The sequence below is a fragment of the Enhydra lutris genome, unplaced genomic scaffold (genome assembly GCF_002288905.1).
Source record: "Enhydra lutris kenyoni isolate GAN:26980312 unplaced genomic scaffold, ASM228890v2 scaffoldscaffold69, whole genome shotgun sequence".
Taxonomy (NCBI): Eukaryota; Metazoa; Chordata; class Mammalia; order Carnivora; family Mustelidae; genus Enhydra; species Enhydra lutris.
In genome coordinates, this window is record NW_019154153.1 from 4,614,617 (window position 1) to 4,633,883 (window position 19,267).

Sequence of the window (19,267 nt, forward strand, 5' to 3'; positions counted from 1 at the left end):
GAGCTCACTTTTATTCAGCCATCAGTTTAGTGGCCGATGATGGGGACTGAAGCTCTGTGAGGGTCAGGTCTGAGGTCCAGATCAGGTATGTTATATGGGCTGAATCTGTCAGTCAGCTTCCCTGAGCTACAGTATCATTACCTGCATTTCTGGCACTGCATTACTTGGCGTGAAGAGGTTGTTGGGAAAATGTCTAACAGATACACTTGAATCTGTACTTGAAACCACTTGTAGTCTGTACAGATGGAATTATGGGTACTGAGTAAGTCCATTCCATATTTGAAAGATATTTTCTTCTTCTAGAAATCTCAGGAGATCAGGAGATAAGACACTTCTCGATAAAGACATTTGGAGTACCCTTGAACCCTCTAAGGAGTATTAAGTATTATTAAGATTCTGATAATTATTTTTCTCAGTTTTGTCTTTTTTCCTGCTGTCTCCTCACCCTTTCAAGGGGAATGAAAGGTCTCTGATTACATGGTGGGGAAAAAGTCTCCTTCATTCCACTTTCATAATATATTTATGAAGGACAACATCGACCCAATTGAAGTGTAAGGATACTGTAACCAACACATCTTTATTGAGCCCCAGCTCTATACCAAGTATTAAGGGAGAAATAATAACACATAGGATATGGTTACTGGTCTGAAGGAATTTACTTCTTGATTGTAGAAGCAACACCTACAATTGTGAGACCATATTTCAACAAAATAGCACAGAATGTAACCAGTAGCTTTAGACCAGCAGATGCCATATGAGCTCAGAATAGTAGTAGAAGAGACCAGGTGTCAGGGGCTGGAAAAAATGACTGACTTTCCATGATGACCATGTTCCTGAAGATAGCAATTGCATAATACTCAGAAAGCGCCAAGGAAGGTGGTAGAATAGAGCCTAGAGAGTGGACAATGTGGAGGGGGAGGACCAGAGTCAGGCAGGCGGAAGAACAGAATGCTAAGAGTAGGCAAAGCCAGTGTCTAGTGCCAGTGAAGAGCCCAGAGGACATCCAAAAATAGCATAAGGGCATAAATTCAGACTGCCACAAATGGAAATCTCATATTCCTTTACCACATTTTAGAATTTCCTGAAAATATTTACATACTCAGAATCTTTCAGTCATCACAGTAGGCTCATGAAAGTAGCAAGACACATAATTGTTGTCATTTGACAGAAAAAGAAACTGAGGATAGGAAAGGTTAAATTGCTTTTGCATAGTGACCTGACTAGGACACGAAAGAACCAAGACCAAAACCCACAGATGTTCCATCTGTACAGTCTCTGCCGGATACGCCCTGTTCTATGGATGACCCAGTCTGGGATGGGAAACCATGAACCCAGCTCAGGTCCTACAGGGATGGTTTGACCCAAATACAAAATTAAAGCTTAGTCCAACTCTGGGTGAGGTGTGGGTGTGAGGACATTGGCTATGTCTTTCTGCACATGTGCCCGTACAGGAAAGCATAGAAGGAAGCCAAGTGAATGGTGACCTCTTGGAAGTCAAAGGAGAGAAAAAAATCTCCTGTTGCCTTGGGGAGGGAAAAGGGAGGAAGTGAAGGGAGTGGGGGAGAGTCTGCTTTTTAAGCCCATTAAGGAGGCAGAGCCAGGAGCCAAGCATCCAATTAACCTGACATCTCTTGCAGCCAAAATATCTGAGGATATAAGAAGAGAATTTAATATGTGGAGGCTTGGGAGAAAAGTGACTAATAGCTGGAAAACAGCCCCAGTTTATTTAAAAAATAGGTCAGGCCCAACAAATCCAATAGATTCCTTCCCAGCAGTTACTGATCCAAGAGACAGAGGGAGTGCCGTGTGGGTGCAATACCATTTTGACTTCAAGCAGGCACTGCTGTTGTACCACAAAGAGACAGCCAGGGGCTGATGGGAAGCGCCCAGACACAGTGCACAGCTGCGGAGGACTGCCCTTCGAATTGAGACACATCATGACCCTGGCAATGACAGCAGGTGAGGGACTGGCCCAAGGTCACCTGGCCTAAAGGTGACGCAGCTACACTCAATCTCAGCTCTTTCGTTGTGGGAGCTAAGGTGCTTTCTCTGAACTGCTGCTGCCTCTGGTCCAGGCGTCCTTGGCCCGGCCCTGACATTGTTTGGGGTATCACAGTAGCACCAAGGCTATTCCAGGCTGGCCCTGGGGACTGCATTAGGGGGTCAGAGAATAATGCAGACTGCAGGTAGCTGTCCTCAGCTCTGTCTGGACCAGGATTTCGTAAGGATCACCGGGGGAGCTTGTTAAATGTGTAGCTTTTTGGGGCTCGCTCCCACAGGCTCTGACTTCCATTGGTCTGCGGTGGGGCCTGACTCCCATCCCAAGGTGGTAGATGGAGATTTTAATAGAGAAACACTGTCCTAAATCAGAGTTTCCCAGATGGTTTCCTCAGAACATTAATTTCTAGAGATGTTTATAGATTGCTCAGAAAAGAAGGGTGTCGCAGCCACAAATTTGGTAGCAAAAGACACCCTCTCTCCCTCTTGGAGATTCACAATTTGTTTTAGCAAAGTAAAGGTTTAAAAGTATTGCCATTAGGAAATCTCTTAACATGTTTAGTATATAGATATATCAAATCATTATGTTGTACCTTAAACTTACATGTTACATGTCAATTATACCTCAATGAAGCTGGGGGGAAAAGAAAAAGAAATCTCTACAGCTTATTTGTCTAAATGTACTTGACCACAGAACTCCTTTTCTAGGAATATCTGGTCTGTGGAATACAATGTGGAAAAATGTAACTCTCTAGACCAGTGGAGCTCAAACTCTGTGATACATCAGAATCACATGGAGGCTTGTTGGAACAGATTGCTAAACCTTACCACAGAGATTATGATTCAGTGGTTTCTGGTGAAGGCTGAGAATTTGCATTTCTTACAAGCTCTCGGGAGATGCTGATGCTGGTGGTCTGGGGACTAGTCATTGAGAACCACTGTCTTAGACCCCTCTGTAAGCCCTGGCTCAGCCAAGTATCCTGCCAGGCCTCCTGGCAACATTCCTCAGTGCAAAGCATTCCCCAGTCGGAAAGTGGGTACTGACAATAGAGGGTGGCAGGACCTGAGGGAAGAGGATTCCAGGAAGGGCAGCCTTGGAGGGAACTTGAGTCTGAAGTAATTAGGCATGTGAAGATAGTTTCTGCCAAAATGCCAGTCATAGTCAGGGATACTGTAAAACAGGATGATCCCAGTGGGTGACAGCAGCTGACGCTCTGTGACAGGCATCAGTGCTTGGGCTTGGCCCAGGGGGTTCTAGAGAGAGTCTATGACTTTAAAGAGCCAACTCTAGTGGGGGACATGAGGGTGAGTGTTGACATGTACAGGCCAGGGTGTCCTGGTGGCCATGTACAGGAAGGCAACAGAGTTTTGTGGGACCAGCAGCATCTAGATGCTTCTCCCTGTCCCCCAGACTTGCAGGTTTCTGACTCCAAGAGTGAGAAGCCATGAGCTGGAACTACGTACCCTAGTACATGTGGGACTGTGTACTCTAGCATAGCACTTCTTTGCGTGGAGGCTGACTTCAATATTGCTTTGCTGGGGCTCAGCCCAGATGATAGGAAACATGGCTACAGAAGGGTAGATGCGAGGGTGGAAACAAGGTTGTTTTTGGCCAAAGGCAGACATGAAAGCTATGTATTTTGATGTGATCTTGGACAACAGGAGAGGTCCACATGCCCAACAAAGCACTGTTGCCTGACATTCTACCATTAGAATTTTCTCCTTTCAGTTAAAGCTCTGGTCCCTATCTAAAGGCAGACAGATGGTGCCAGAAGAGCTCACCCTAGGTGATTATCAACTACATGGATCACAATATCACAATACTGTGAGTAAACATCAGAATGAAGAAAGGGCGTGATTAGTGTCTGGGGGTGATCCTGGGGCAGGGGCCACATGTGAACATGGGCTAGAAGAAGGTGGGAGAGAGAAAGAGGCATCTGGGAAAAAAGATGTGGTGAGAACTGGTGAGGGGCTAACCCCTCCTCCCACACTCTCCTCTGCCACCTTGCAATGACCCACCCTTTGGAGACCCCTTTCTGTCCCCTCCATGGGACCTCAGGCCAGGCAGGCTGCTGCTAAGGACAGACTACTCAGGTTAGAAAAAGCTCTCTTGACATTTGGAAAACAGAGCAGGATTTGGCTCCTCCAGTGGAGCCTCTTGTTCTCAGGAAAATCGTTTTTACAGCTTGGGCCAGTGCCAGTAAGAGCCATTTATAGCCCAATGGGCTTGGGTTAGCTTCAGCTGCCTGGTGCAGAAAGTGCTGGCTTCTCTCTGCCCCCTGCTGCCTAGCTTCCCCCTTCATATCTCCTTCACCTCCATTCTCCTTCCAAAGACCTCCTTCCCCACTTCCCCACCACTTCTTCTCTATTTTCTTAGAGGTTTCAGCTCTGGATTTGCCTGTGTGACCCTAGACACATTCCTTTTCTTATGTGGGCTTCAGTTCCTCCTATAAATGAGAGCTTACTGTTTGTTCCCTTTTGAACTCAGTTACCTTGGAGAGGTACCTACCTCTGCCTACCTTCACCAAAGCATTTTCTTCCTTTTAGTCATTGCCTGTTGACCCTTCTTTCTTTCCCCAGGACTGGGGCTTCCTGTCTGGGGCAGCTTTGCCACCTGTTTCTGAGCACAGAGCTTATAGCAATAGCTCAGTTAAGCTTGGTCTGACTGAACTGAGCTAAGCACAGCATCAGTGTCAAGAGGATGACTTTGGGGTCCAACAGATATCAGTTAGGTCCTGGCTCCATTACTTGTGAGCCCTGACTGAATTTTTTGAGCATCAGTTTCTTTGTCTGTAAATTTCAGTGCCTCATTGAGTTATCATGAGGCTTTTATGAGATGCTGTTTGTAAAGTACTTAGCACAGTGCCTACTCTTAGGGATCTATCCATGTTAGGGATTGATCATGATCATTATCATTACCTATCATCTACCCTTATTTTCAGATGGCAGTGAGTTTGGGAAAAAAATGCCCTCCCTAAATCTGCCCCCCCAAACCCCTCGCCACCCTTCAAGGACCTGCTCAAACACTACTTCAGGAAGCCATCCTCCTTTTGGTGTCCAGCTTTGGTGTTTCCACAACCTTTTGTTTTATCTCAGGATCTAGTGGGACCTGGACCCACTCAGCCCAGCAGAATGGGGTAGACTAGGAAGATCACTGATGATTTACTGCTGAGAAAAACTGCCGAAGATGCCTTGGGAAAGACCAGGTCTAGAGGTATGGCACAGTGTTTAAAGAGTCCCAATCAGCAGTCGACACTAAGAGCAGAAGACAATGTCACAAATCCTGACAGTGACAAGTGCACCTCAAAAGATCAGGAAGGCAGGCAACATGCTATTCTGCAAGTAGTGGTGCCCTGAGTCCAAGGCCCTTGGAGGAGGTGGGAGAGCGAGGGAAGGCTGTCTGTGTGCACCATGGTACCAAATATCCCACTGCACCAATGGACCTCGAGAATAATGTGAACACAGACAGGTCTCATACTGCAACACTAGAGTGTTTAGTGGGAAGGAACCTGGGCACAGGGAGAAAATCGGAGCTGTGATAGCCACAGCTGTGGGGAGGCTGGGAGTCAGTCTGGCCTCCATCTCCCACTGTGATTCCAAACTCTTGTCTGACTTCCCAGCCAATATAGACAAGGTAAGGTGAAGTTTGAAGCTGCCTTCACTCAGAGCCTCTGGTTGGCCTATGGAGGAGTCAGGGCTTCTGACTTCCCAGATGAACTCACCATCTTCCTCCAAGATCCAACCTCTACATTGCTCGAGTCTTTCCAGGGCCATGCAGGGTAGGTAGATGTGGCAAAGACTAGGTTTCCAGATCCCCTCCAAAGGACCTTCCAGTATGGCCTAACCAACTTTGATAGCTTCCACAGAAAAATCTGGATTCCTATACTGGTTCCTACATGCCCATATGGGGATCTGGAGGATTTGTATACACCTCGGTTCTTCTGCAGAAGCTGCACAGCGCCTTGCCACAGCTGATATTCAGTAGGTATTTATGGAATGAAAAGCAGCACCCCAAGTAGCCGAATGCCTGGGGACCACAGGCCACCGCTGTTTCCCGCCCTACTCCCAGCCTCTAGGGATAGGACACATCTATCAGCTAACGGACAGAGGGCAAGTCCCCTCTGCAAGGGGCTGAGCCAGGCTGACAGCCTTTGGGACCAGGAACTGTGCCACAGTCACCTCTTTGTCCTCATGGATTGACCTGTGGTTATCAAAGGTAAATGCCACCCCCCCCCGCCCCTGCCAATCCATTCACCTGCTTACCTTATGGGTGAATGCATGCATGGGACATGCATGGGACATGGTAGACACTTTGTAAGTTGGCCATGGAGGAAAGAACCTCAGGAACCCTATGGAGAAGGAACATCGGAGTCAGAGCTAAGGGGCGCAGGAGGCCCTTGTGATCCTGATTACGTATGCTGCCCGAACCAACTAGGACTTTTTCCTCTCTTTAATGTATTTAAATTGAGTCAAGATTGGACTCTACTTCATTCATGGAGACTTCTTCAGCTCTAGACGTGACGGCATATCTAGCCGTCACTAGCACAGCGTCCTTCTGGATAAGTGAAGCTAGATAGAAGTTGTCTTTGCTTTGGTGCTATTGACTGACACTGGAGTGCCTCACCTGGGTTGCATATCCTCAGAGGAGGGCAGACACAGAACTGGAGGGATGAGGACACATTCTCCCTAAGCCTCTTCCCCCCAGGTCGCCAGGTGCCTCCAAGGTCCTCAGAGAAGGAGGCTTCTGGCTTCTCTCCCTGGCCCAGCCTCATTCCCCTCTACCTCCTTCCCTGGGGTTCTCTCCCAGGTGATCCCCTCAACTTTCGCTGAGTAGATGGTCTCCATCTAGAGCGCTAGCCTCGGCTTCTTTTCAGAGGTCTGAGATCACATTTCTTTCTTTTTTTATTTTTTAAAATTTTTGGCCAATGTTATTATGCTTTGCTCTTTTCAGAAGAAGTACCTGTTAATGGCATACATTTTACAAAGTGTCAACAAGCAGGAAAGGAAAGAATTAACTGTTTACCGTCCAATACCCTGTTGTAGTTGCTTCCAATTCTGGTGACTTCTTCGAGTCTCCCCCTTAACACAGGCATGGATAGGTTTTAATTTTAAAAATGTGATCACACTGTCTATTCTTCTCCCACTTGCTCTCCTCAGCCCACAGTTTATCGTGATCATATTTCTTTTATTAAACACTCTGCCACAACATTACAAGCGGATGCATAGCATTCTGTTGTGTGGATGTACCTTCCTTTATGTAATCAGTTCTGTTTCATGGAACCTCTAGGTTGACTCCTATTTTTGTGTTGTCTGCCATGATTCTTTCCTCAGGATGAATTCCAAAAGAAGTAATTACTGGGTTTAAGGATTTGTGCTTTTAAAGGCTTTTCATGCATCTTTATCAAACTGCCTTCCAGAAAAATCCTCTCTAGAACTGTATAAAAGTACCTCTTTTTTCTACAGCCTTTACAAATGCAGTGTTACCATAGTTGTGGGAGGAGTCAAGCTTATTTAATAATTAAAAATGATAACTTTTGTTTTAATTCGAAGCTACCTGGTTTCTATAGAGGCTAAATATTTTTGCCTCATGTTCATTTGCCATTTGTGTTTATTTTCACGTGAATTGACCATAAGATTCTTTGTCCAATGCTAAATGAGGGGTGCTTGCTTTCCTTTTATTTGTTTATAAGAGCTCTCTACATATTAAGGATATTCACTTTCTTTTAAAAAAAAGATTTTATTTATTTATTTGACAGAGAGAGAGACAGTGAGAGACTGAACAGAAGTAGAGGGAGTGGGAGAGGGAGAAGCAGGCTTCCCGCCCGATACGGGGCTTGATCCCAGGACCCTGGGATCATGAGCTGAGCTGAAGGCAGATGCTTAATGACTGAGCCACCTAAGTGCCCTGACTCAATGACATTTTAAACTTCACAAATCTGGAGTACCTGGGTGGTTCAGATGGCTAAGCATCTGCCTTCTGCTTAGATCATGATCTCCGGGTTCTGGGATTGAGCCCTACATCAGGATCCCAGCTCAACAGGGAGTCTGCTTTTCCCTCTCCCTCTCCCTCTGCCTCTCCCCCTGCTCATGCTCTCTCTCCCTCTGTATCTGTCTCAAATGAATAAAATCTTCACAAATCCAAATGGAAATTCATTATTCTCCCTCTCGCCCTAACTGCTCTTCCTACTGACTTGCTTTTTCCTGTTAATGTCACCACTGTTTTCCTGGTCACCCAGGCTTGAATTGTTGAGGTCATCTTGGGTTCCAATGTTTCTCTTTTCCTCTCTATCCCGTCCATTGCCAATCCATAGGCAATCTCTATGGAGATTTGATTTCTGTGGTTTCCCTGGCGGGCAGGCCCTCTAACACAACAGTAGTTCCCGTTCTCATTATTTCTTGACTGGACTTTGAAAATGGCCTCATAAGTTCATATCTTGCTCCCCCAACCCCAGTTCCTTGACTTGTCATTTCTTCTTGCCCCTCCTGGACCCTGCCACCACATTAACCTTTCTAAAGTAGAGCTCAAGCATGGAACTCTCTGGTAACAAACCACCAACAACTCCCCCTTGTCTTGTATTTAATTACAAACTGTTAACCTGGCCTTAATTTCCTTTCAGTGGAATCTTCCACTATCTCGGCCAAGTTGCTCCTTAAACAAGCCCACAGTTTTCCCCGCCCCTCTGCCTTTTTGCTCCAGCCATTCCCTCCTACTGGAATTCCCTCCCACTATTTCCACCTAACAAAATCCATTCAGAAAGCTCCCCACCTACCCCACTGCCAGCTATCCCAAGATTTTCCTATTCTTTAAAGTGAATTCTCTCTCTCTGAAACTCCCAGAACAGTTTGCTTGAGCTTTTCTTGTGAAAAAAAAAAATCCTATTCCCTCATCTAGCGGAGCCCTCAAAAGTCTTACGTTCCTACCAGAAAGCAGATCCATTTGAGGGCACTCTTCTTATACGTCTCTGCTCTTCCACAGAAGCTGCACAGCGCCTTGCCATAGCTGATATTCAGTAGGTATTTATGGAATGAAAGGCAGTACCCCAGGTAGCCGAATGCCTGGGACCATGGGCCACCGCTGTTTCCCGCCCTACTCCCAGCCTTCAGGGATAGGACACATCTATCAGCTAACGGACAGAGGGCAAGTCCCCTCTGCAAGGGGCTGAGCCAGGCTGACAGCCTTTGGGACCGGGAACTGTGCCACAGTCACCTCTTTGTCCTCATGGTTTGGACTGTGGTTATCGAGGTAAATGCCGCCCCCCTCCCCATCCATTCACCCGCTTGCCTTATGAATGCAATGCGTGGGACATGGTAGATACTTTGTAGGTTGGCAACTGAGAAAAGGATCTTGGGGACCCTATAAGAAAGAGAACCTTGGAATCAGAGTTGAATGGCAGCTAAGGGGTGCAGGAGGCTTCTGTGACCCTGACCATGCACGCTGCCTGGACCAGCTAGGACTTTTTCTCTCTTTAATATATTTAAATAGTGTCAAGATTGGGGTCAGCTTCATGCATGGAACCTTCTTAGCTTTAGAGGTGACTCTGCAGCCAGCACGGGAGTATGCAATTGACACAGTCTATTTTTAGCCTCCCAGAGACCGTGACCAACATCCCAAGCCGAGGGTGGGCACACCTGCTGCATTCTAATGAGGCAGCCTCGATTGTCTCTGCCGGCCAGCCGGGATCTCACCGACCTCAAATCTGATGTTGCTAAACTGGGAAGTCTGCTTATTTCCCAGAGGCTGTAGCCTGGATACACCAGGAAAATGGGACCATTGCCCTCCCCTGAGCTCACTCCTCTCCAGCCCAGGACACAGGGCAGTCTGAGGGCTATTCACACAGCATAATGGAGAGATGGAGTCTCTTGGGTTTCTTGATCTTGCTCTGTCCTAGGGCCTCCCTATTTCCCTTGTTGGGAAGGAGATTAATAAGTCTGAGCTGATTCAGCTCAGAAATGAGAAAACCATGGCATGAAACAGAGACATGTTTATGTAATATGAATAATAATGGTAGTAATAATATTAGAGCTTACTATTGCCAGGCACTGTTCTGAACACTTCACAGGTATGGACTCACCCAAACTTTTTGACCGCTCTCTCAGAGGAGTTTCATCATGTTGTCTATTTTATGGTGGAAGAGACTGAGGCACATGGTGACAAATGACTTCCGAAGGTCATTCGCCAGCCACGAAGCAGCAGGGCCATGTTTTAAAGCCAGGCAGTGTGACCCCAGGATCTACGCTCTACACCATACCACCTGCCTCTCAATAGTTATTTTTAATTTTACTAGCGGCAGACTGGGATCCAGGAATCCCAGAGGACCAACTACTGGATAATACTGCTTCTCAGTATTTTAAACTTCTGCCCTGCTTTGAGCCCTTTGCTATGCTGTGCACACCTGGATTCCTATGCTCCAGGGAGAGAAGCTTCTTCTCCTAGGTTGACTTCGTGTCTGCAGTCAAGCTGAACGTTTGGGCCCCAGAACTCCCTGAACTTTCTCTCCTTCTCCCTCGTCCCCTTAGCTTGTGAAGGAGGAGGGGCTGGCCAGGGACCCCCAGCAGCGGTGGGGTGTAGAGCGGGGCTTCGTGGCAGGGTTGGGAACTCAGAAAGAGCGAACGTGCTCGTGTGCAGGCAGGAGGCCCCCATCAGCGTGGGCTTTCGCAGTCCAGAGGCAACTTCTGCCGAAGTTCAGAGTAAAGTTCACAGAAAGCAGGAGGGGAGACACCAGGTGCGAGGCCCCAGAACCTCAGAGACCTACGTTTTGGAGGACAAGTGCTGCCTGCTGGAGAGAAGCCCAGGAACTCAATCTTCCTAAGGGCAGAGGCAGGTCTCAGTTTAACAGATACCGATTAGGGGCGCCTGGGTGGCTCAGTGGGTTAAGCCTCTGCCTTCAGCTCAGGTCATAATCTCAGGGTCCTGGGATCAAGCCCAGCATCGAGCTCTCTGCTCAGCAGGGAGCCTGCTTCCCCGTCTCTCTCTGCCTGACTCTCTGCCTACTTGTGATCTTTCTCTGTCAAATAAAGAGATAAAGTCTTTAAAAAAACAAAACAAAACAACAACAACAAAAACAGATACTGATTACATGCTAGGCCCTTTTATAAGCACTTTACAAACACCAACTATCTGATCCTAGGGGTGACTCTAGGACATAGGGATCATTTTATTCCATTGGAGGGATAGGGAAACGAAGGCAATGAGAAGTTAATAATTTTGCCCGAGGTCGGGTGCTAAACTCGTAAGTGGCAGAGCTGGGGCTCCGGTTTTGGCAGACTGGCTCTGGGAGCTAGGCTCCAGCCTCAAGCCTCTGTGATGCTATACATCTCTCCCTTTAGTGTGTGTTCACTATTCGCCTGTTAAGGAATGTATTTTTGCCCTTGTTTAGCAGATCTGGAAACTGAGGCCTAGATTGGCTCAGATCGCCTGACTAGTAAGTGATGGAATTGGGTTAATTTGAGGTCTTTCTGGCTCCTCAGTAGCATGGAACCTCTCTACAAGTCACAGCCCTCAGCTGGCCTGCCAGAAAGCCGGAAGGGTCCATGGCACCTAAGGAGTGGCTGCTGAGCAGACAGTAGCCGCGGGACTCAGGGAGGGGAAGGAAGGTGGGGCGGCATCTCAGAGGGCAGGACCTCATTGCTTCTGTTGACACCAAGGCCCTTCTCTTCCCCTCAGGTGAACAGTCCCCCACCGCAACCCCCTCAGCCCGTCGTCCCACCCAAGCCTGTGCAATGTGTCCATCATGTGTCCACTCAACCCAGCTGCCCAGGACGGGGCAAGATGTCCAAGCTGCTGAACCCAGAGGAGATGACCTCGAGAGATTATTACTTCGACTCCTATGCCCACTTTGGGATCCACGAGGTAAACCGTGCTGAGCTCAGCCCTGCTGTTCCATCACTGTCAGAAAACAGTGTTATGTGTTCAACTGTCTGCTGTCATAAAGTGGGTTTTCCCAGTGGCCCAAGGTCCCTGGCCCTCCCTCCTGAAAGCCTCTCTGGGAGAGGGTCAGGGCTAGGCTTGCAGCGGGTGAGTAGCTGGAAGCATATGTTTGTGCGTTTCTCTGCCAGAGAGCAAGGGCTGGAGGGGGGTGGGGGGCAAAGCTTAGGATTTCTTTCTTTTATGGTCCAGCACCTGTGTCTTCTCAATCCTAAGCCCAGGTGATCCAGGTGGACCAGACGTCTTTGCTCTAGATCCCTGCTCTAGGAGCTCAGATGCTTTGCAGCTCGAATCCTGTGGCTGAGAAGACCTTCCAGAGGCCATGCTGTCTGGTCTTCAGGGAGGCCTTAGGAGGCCTTAGGTCCTAGACCAATGAACACCTCCAGGGGAAGAAATACAGCAAGCTTCCTTGGAAACCTGGCCCAAGTCTGCCATCCTGATTGATTCTCAGGAAATTCTTGTGTTTCAGTGCTTGTCTTGTACCATAGCAGGGAAGATTTATGTTCCTTGTCGAACAGAACAGTGGTTCCCTGCAACCAGGAAGCCTGCACCCTCCTCTCCTCCAGCATTCTCTCCAGCCACCCAGCCTGGGGACCGTTCACTCATTAACTAGTGCTTACGCAGTGCCGGGCACGGTTCTAAGCACATTATACGTATCATTTCACTTAATCCTCCTAAGAACTCTATGAAGAAAATATTTCTATTATCCCCTTACCGTATGAAGAAATACTGAAAAGGGAACAAAGCCCTGCTTGCTTTGCAAATGCGTTTTTGAAGTGAGACTCAAAGCTCCTCTTTCAATTAGATGCCTGTGTACACCCTCCCTGTGACAAAATGGTAACACTGTCACTGCCGGAAGAGTATTTAAAAATAATAGCCAGCACTCCCCCCACCCTCCCTCCCCCTTTTTTTTTAATAAGTGCTTGCAGCATGCTGGGGATTGTTCCAAGATTGTACCTGATTGGCTCATTTATTCCTCAGGTCAGCCCTAGGAAGTTGGTATTATTATTTTTGTCCCCAATTATAATTACTTGTATGTTTGTTTTTAGACAAGCCAAATTTGTATTATTTAGTATTTACTTTTGGTGTTTCTGTTTTAATTTCATGTATTCCTTTTTTTTTAAGATTTTATTTATTTGTCAGAGAGAGAGAGAGAGAGCGAGAGCGAGCACAAGCAGATAGAGCGGCAGGCAGAGGCAGAGGGAGAAGCAGGCTCCCTGCCGAGCAAGGAGCCGGATGTGGGACTCGATCCCAGGACTCCGGGATCATGACCTGAGCTGAAGGCAGCCGCTTAACCAACTGAGCCACCCAGGCGTCCGTCATGTATTCCTTTTTTAAAGACGCACATTGTCCCCGATGCCACCAACCCACCGACTTATAAAATAATACAAATTTATTATAATGAACTCGGAGAATACAAGATCATTGGTCCCCAGTTTGTACATGGGGGTGTGAGATCTTAAGAATCCAGGTCAACTTTCATTCCTTGCTTCTTTTGCCCACTTCACAAGATAATAAGTGGCAGAGCTAAGAATGAAACCTTCACGTTTGGGGCCCAGGGGCTTCCTCCCTGACTACCATGCCGTATAGACTTTAAACCAAGTCTGTCTTTCTTTCTGGAAACTTTGACTTTGTTTCTGGTTGTTCCTTTGCAATTCCAGGTGGAGACAGAGAGTGAAGGAGGGGTGCCTCAGTTAATTCTAGACTCAGAGGTTTGCCTTATTCACCTGAGGGAGACTCAGGGTTTGACATCTCCCCCCCACCCCAGAACTGCTGTCCACATAAAAGTGTTAAGCTTGGGACCTTCAGGGAGGAAGACTGGGCCCTGTGTTTCTTCTGGAGGTCCTGGCTCAGGGGGCCTGAGCAGCTGAGCCTGCTGTTCTTGGTGGCTCACATGTCATCTTGGGCAGATAAGTAAGCAGCTGTACCTTCCCTGATCCTACTGCCCATGGATGTGGGAGTCGGGGTGAGGTGGTGCACTGAGCCCTGTCCTAGGCCTGTGAGAGGTTCTGGGAGGCAGAAAGACATCTTCAAGAGCCTACCCTGTCCCTAATTAGAGGACATGTCACCCACAGGCCAAATTCTAATAGGCATGTAGCTCTGGGCACCTATTTCAATGAGGTAGATTCCTAGGTGGACATGCCAATTCCAATAAATGCCTCCCCTGGGGCTTGCCTGAAATCCCTCCACTAGAAACCAACCAATTATGACACGCGCACCATGCTTATCCTTCCCGGTCTTCAAGCTCCACTCCCCCATGGAGCCTTCTGCGATTGACTTCTGGGACACCTCCCTCTGAATAACTAAGTTCCTGCTCTGCCACACATTTGGCTCCTGGGATGGGCTTTCCTCTGCTTTGATTAACTTCTATAATCCCCTCAGGACTTAGTTCTCTGGCCTCTAGCCACCGGCATGACACGCTGATTTGTGGTTTCTTGACCTGGCAGCTAATCTGATCACTCAGGTGATGCCCGGTCAGTACATGGCTGGGCATCCTGGAGGGTGTCATCTCCAGTGGGAGAAGAAACCAAGGGGCATCACATAAATACTATACCAGCTTCCCTCCATTTCATGTATTGATAGAAAGCCCAAACTTGAACGTAAACATATATAAGTATAGAACAGACTGAGCTAATAAACATGGAGCAAATGATCCTCAGGTCATGTAACATTTCTTTCCTTAGTAACCTGCCCTGGAATAGTTTTAGCAATGCTTTGCCTCTGGAAGTACTTCTGATCACCTACCTTGAATCCCTCCTGCTGCCGTAGGCCATCCGTCTCTAGATCTGGCTTCTGGGGAAATGCATAGGTCTTCTTGTTGGGGCAGCTACCTAGCCTTCCTTCACCCTTGAGGTTTCCCTCCACCCTATTTGGTTTCCAAGATCATCTGATATAAAAAAAAAAAAAAAAGAAAGTAAGGGGGGTTGCATATGGATAGACTCTGAACATTGTTCTTTGCAGAGACAGGACCTGCTCATCTCTCATTATCAAGCACCAGGGATCCCCGTTCTATGCCAGACAGCTAGTGGCTAGTGCCTTTGCCTCCTCAGTCTGGACAAGACTCACACCTCACCATCCAGAGCTGAGCTGGCCGTTTGGCAGTCTTCTCCCATCATTAACAAGATGCTCACAGGGCTGGGCAGCAACACAGCCAGCTTGCTGATTAATAGCGATCAGTGAGTGTTTAGGAAACGTGATGCAGGGTGGATTGGGTTTGATTAGTCTGTAGATGTAAACAAGAAGTGTCGAGTTTGGGGGAGGGCACTCCTGGAGACTGAAGAGCACAGTAAGAAGTGATTCTGGACACTTCTGTTCTTCCATCCCTGTTACGGGGCATCTCTGAGAGGAATGGAATCTTGAATGGGAGAGGAAATGACAGATGGGTGCTTACTGCGGCTTCTGCTCAGAGGGGAGGGGACCAGATTCATGACCTCCCAAATCCCACCCCTGAATTCCCAGAGTCTTTGGTAGTTGGCCCCTGGGCTTGGTTCCTCAGCAGCCAGAAGAATCCCTGCCAGTGGGGCTGTGTTCCCAGCCCCCAGCCCTGGGCTCTGATCCCACTCCTGGCCAGCTCTCTTCTTTTGACAATCTTGCTACAGGTTCTTTTGAAATAGATTTCTTCAGGGCCTCCTTTCCCAGCAATTAGTCAATGTGCTGTCATGTGTTTAATAGGCAGAAAAGCTGCTAGACAAAGGCATCCACAGCTGGGGGCTGGGAATTGTTTTCAACAAAGAGTGGCAGGCTCTTGTCTGAAGTGTCTGGAGACTTCTTTGGACTTTTCTCTCCTAGGGATGATTAGAGCAGGGGTAGAGGCACAGGAGAGAGCCTCTCTTTTGAGGGGCTGAGCAGGGGAAGCCTTGCTAAGTCACAACTCTTCTCCCAGAACTTGCACCTTTGAACCAAACTCTTGTGGTCTGGAGCCTTAAAGGAAAGAAGAGGTCGAAGCAGTGATGGAAAGCATTGAATTAAAGGCAGGTATCTGGGAAGCTCTCCTTTAGCAACAACAGAATTTGCAAAGGCGCTGGGCCAATCTAACTCCATCAAGACAGGCAGTAAGGACTTCCAACTGTAGCTATGGCTGATGAATCCCGAAAACTTCTCTCCTATTTCGCCTCCATTCCTCAATTATGGCTCATCTTCAACTCTTTCCTTGCATGGAGGAAAATGGTGACAGTTGTCACCAAAAGCCAGAGCTAACACTTTTGTAACACTTACTACATTTATTTAATCATCACAACAATCCTATGAAGTAGGTACTATTATCATTCCATTTTCCAGAAGGGGAAATTGACACACAGAGGCTAAATGATGCTCTAGGTTAAAGACCTCAAAAGCATGGGAGCTGTGATTTGAAGAAATAAAGGTGGATCAATTTCTAAAACTGACAACAACACACCAGCAACACTCTGTATGGATTTTCTCAAGCAATAAAATAACATCTGGAACAGCTGCTGTAATTGGAATCACCACCTGATTATGTTTATGATAATCAATAGTCATTCTCCAAGATCCATTTCTGTTTTCTCACAGGCAAATAGGCCACTTGAATGGGGATGTGGGTCTTCTGGAATTAGTCTCCTGGACTAATGGGTCTCCTGGAATTAGTGTCAGCTCAGAGCCAGTGTCCAATAATCCTCAAAACTTTGTTTATTTTCCCTTCTCCAATGCAGTCACACTGTAATGTGGTAATGGCTGCAGATCCAGTTGGTGAAGACTGGAAGAAAGATTAACAGCATCCATTTTTGGCACTGTAACAGAGTTTTTCTTCATAGAACATGGCCTTCCCTTCATTCAAGTGTTCTGGGTCTGTTAACTGTCTCATGTCTCTGAATCATTTGAGCAGTATGACTCTAGATTTGGTGATTCAAACCAATTTGATCACCAAACCAATTTGGTGATTCTGTTCACTAGACCTATAATTTTTCTGCTTCAACAGATCAAGTAAGAATTCAGTATGCTTCCCAGCTATTTCTTTTCTAGACACTCTATAAACTCTTTTCTAGAGACCTATGGCCAACACCATAGGTCTCTGCAAGTCAGAGTTCTGAATACTGCTCTGGCTCCCAAGTCCTTTGCAGTAACCACACCCATAGAATACACGGTGATTAGGTGCTACAATTTGACTTGTGCTTCTCCAGAATCCCAGTTTGATAATATTCCCATTGCCATTAGGGGTCTCAGTTTGATGGTGGCCCTTCCCACTATAATTTCTGACCTATAGAGAAGAGCAACCAGAGAGCTCCTCAAGGACGCTGGACTCCCCCTGCAAACTTACTTTTCACAACTGTGGTAAAAATCCTGTTCTGTGATGTTGGTGAGTAGGTCTCACATGACAAATGCACTCTAACATTCCAATCTTCTAAGGCTTTGGATACCTTTCTCTTCAGCATACCAAGGAAGTTCCAGCATTTTGACTTTGTGTAGTGGGGCTAACCTTGGATCCATATTTCAGTTACCCAAACAAACCAACCATTACAGGCATTTGAAGCCTCTAATAAAAAAACAATGAATCCGGAATTTCTGTTTAGTGAACCCATATCAATAAACTTGGCCCCATTCAACTTTATATTCCTTCCATATTGATCCCACAGCCTTAATACACATCCCCATACATATTCCCCAGGATTCAATCTAAACAAATGAGAAATACCATGTAGTTCTTTTGGAGTGTATCATACCTCCTCATGAGTCGCATTTTATACCTCACCCTTTGGGGTCTGATTAGAATGGAATCTAGTTACAGAGCTAGCAGCAAAGAAAGCAGGGGTAGGTCCTGAGGGGAATCTGCAGTACTTCCAGCTACTACCTTAAGGGAGGCCAATATGATTCTTCAGGAAAAGGTAAACAAACTCCCTCAGGCAGGGGTAGAAGATTCTTCTACTGGCAAAGAAGAGTCTGTGATTTAGGAACTTGAGGTTCCCTGTTCATCATATGTTTCCTGTTTCCATTCCAATTTTTAGGATCCTGTTCATTCCCGACAGATGCCTCGACTTTAACAAAAGAGGCCTTGCAAGGATGGGAATGCAATTTGTGTGCTAATTCAGGCACTTGTAGGATTAGATTTTGGATTTGGTTTTTGGAAATCTTGACCCTGTACCTACAGGAAATGTTTTTGTTTGTGTCTTTGTTTTTCCCAGGGAAATCACAGAAGCTTTTGGGTGCTATATGCAGACCTTGAGCTGGGAATTTAAGTTCTTAAGGTCATTTTCTTTCTCCAAGTTTTTTTTTTTAGAACAGTTAGTAGCAACCAACCAGCTAACCCATCCATTATGCCTCTTATGTTGACTAAAATGTTCTAAGATAGCAAATACTTAGTCGTCCAGAATCTGGTCTTTATTAATACTTTATTACAGGTATCTAAAGTAATATTTGAGTAACTCATTCACCATTTCTTGCTGTTGACCACTGGTGTCCTCCTTATCAGTGGCAACAGAGGCATTAGTGCCTTTAATTCTAATCAGATTCCAGAAAACTGAAAACTAATTCAGAAAATACATCATTATACTCAGGAGACATTCTTAGCATCAAATTCTGTATCAGTCAGAGTTCAACCATGGAAGTTGATCCAGCAGAAGATATATATATATATATATACACATATATATATATATATATATATATATATATATATATCTCCACACATACACACAGAGAATTGGCTCATGTAATTGTGTAAGGCTGTGTCTCCATGCCTGATGCTGGAACTTGAAGTCCACAGGGCAGGTAGTCAGAAAGGAAGATGAATGTAAAATATGGGGAACTCAAGACTAGCTAGAACGAATAAGCATAAGCTTGAACCCTATGAGGACAGACTGAAAGATATGCCCATTCTATTGCCTTTGACCTTGGTGGTGAGCATATCCTATAGAGGCTGGGTGTTTCACCATGGAGCTAAACACACACACCCAGCCCAGGAGACAGAGAAACGGAAGAAGGCCCAGCTGCTCCTTCATGCCAACAAAGTGAGTCAACACATCGTCAATGACACGTGTGCACTACAAAATGATTCCTGCCTCCTTTTTACCTTTCGAATCTCACAAGAATCTTCTCTGTGGCCAACTTTAACTGGTAACATAGTAGAAAGAGAATTCTGGGAAATGCAGAGTAGCCAGCCAGGGTGACACATTACAAAGCTGTCACACATGTGTGCACAAAGTTTCAAAAACGTGAAGCAAAATCTATAGAAGGAGAAAAATACAAACCTCCAACTATAGTTAGAGATTTTTTAAAAACACTTCTCTCTTGATAGTTGGTGGAACAAACACACACACACACAAGATTAGTAAAATGTAGAAATTTGGATGATACAACTAAATAACCTGACCTGATAGGATTTTGTAGAAC

The 19,267-nt window shown here is 46.4% G+C and overlaps 1 protein-coding gene across 1 annotated transcript in view; it reads left to right on the forward strand.

The window, feature by feature from the left end:
• The window catches only part of LOC111159779 (protein arginine methyltransferase 8), a 110,375-nt gene that overhangs the window by 44,231 nt on the left and 46,877 nt on the right, over window positions 1-19,267 (forward strand). Inside the window, exon 2 of the mRNA XM_022522382.1 lies at window positions 11,663-11,848. Within this exon, the coding sequence (XP_022378090.1) occupies window positions 11,663-11,848 (186 nt within the window). The remainder of the gene's footprint in view (window positions 1-11,662; window positions 11,849-19,267) is intronic.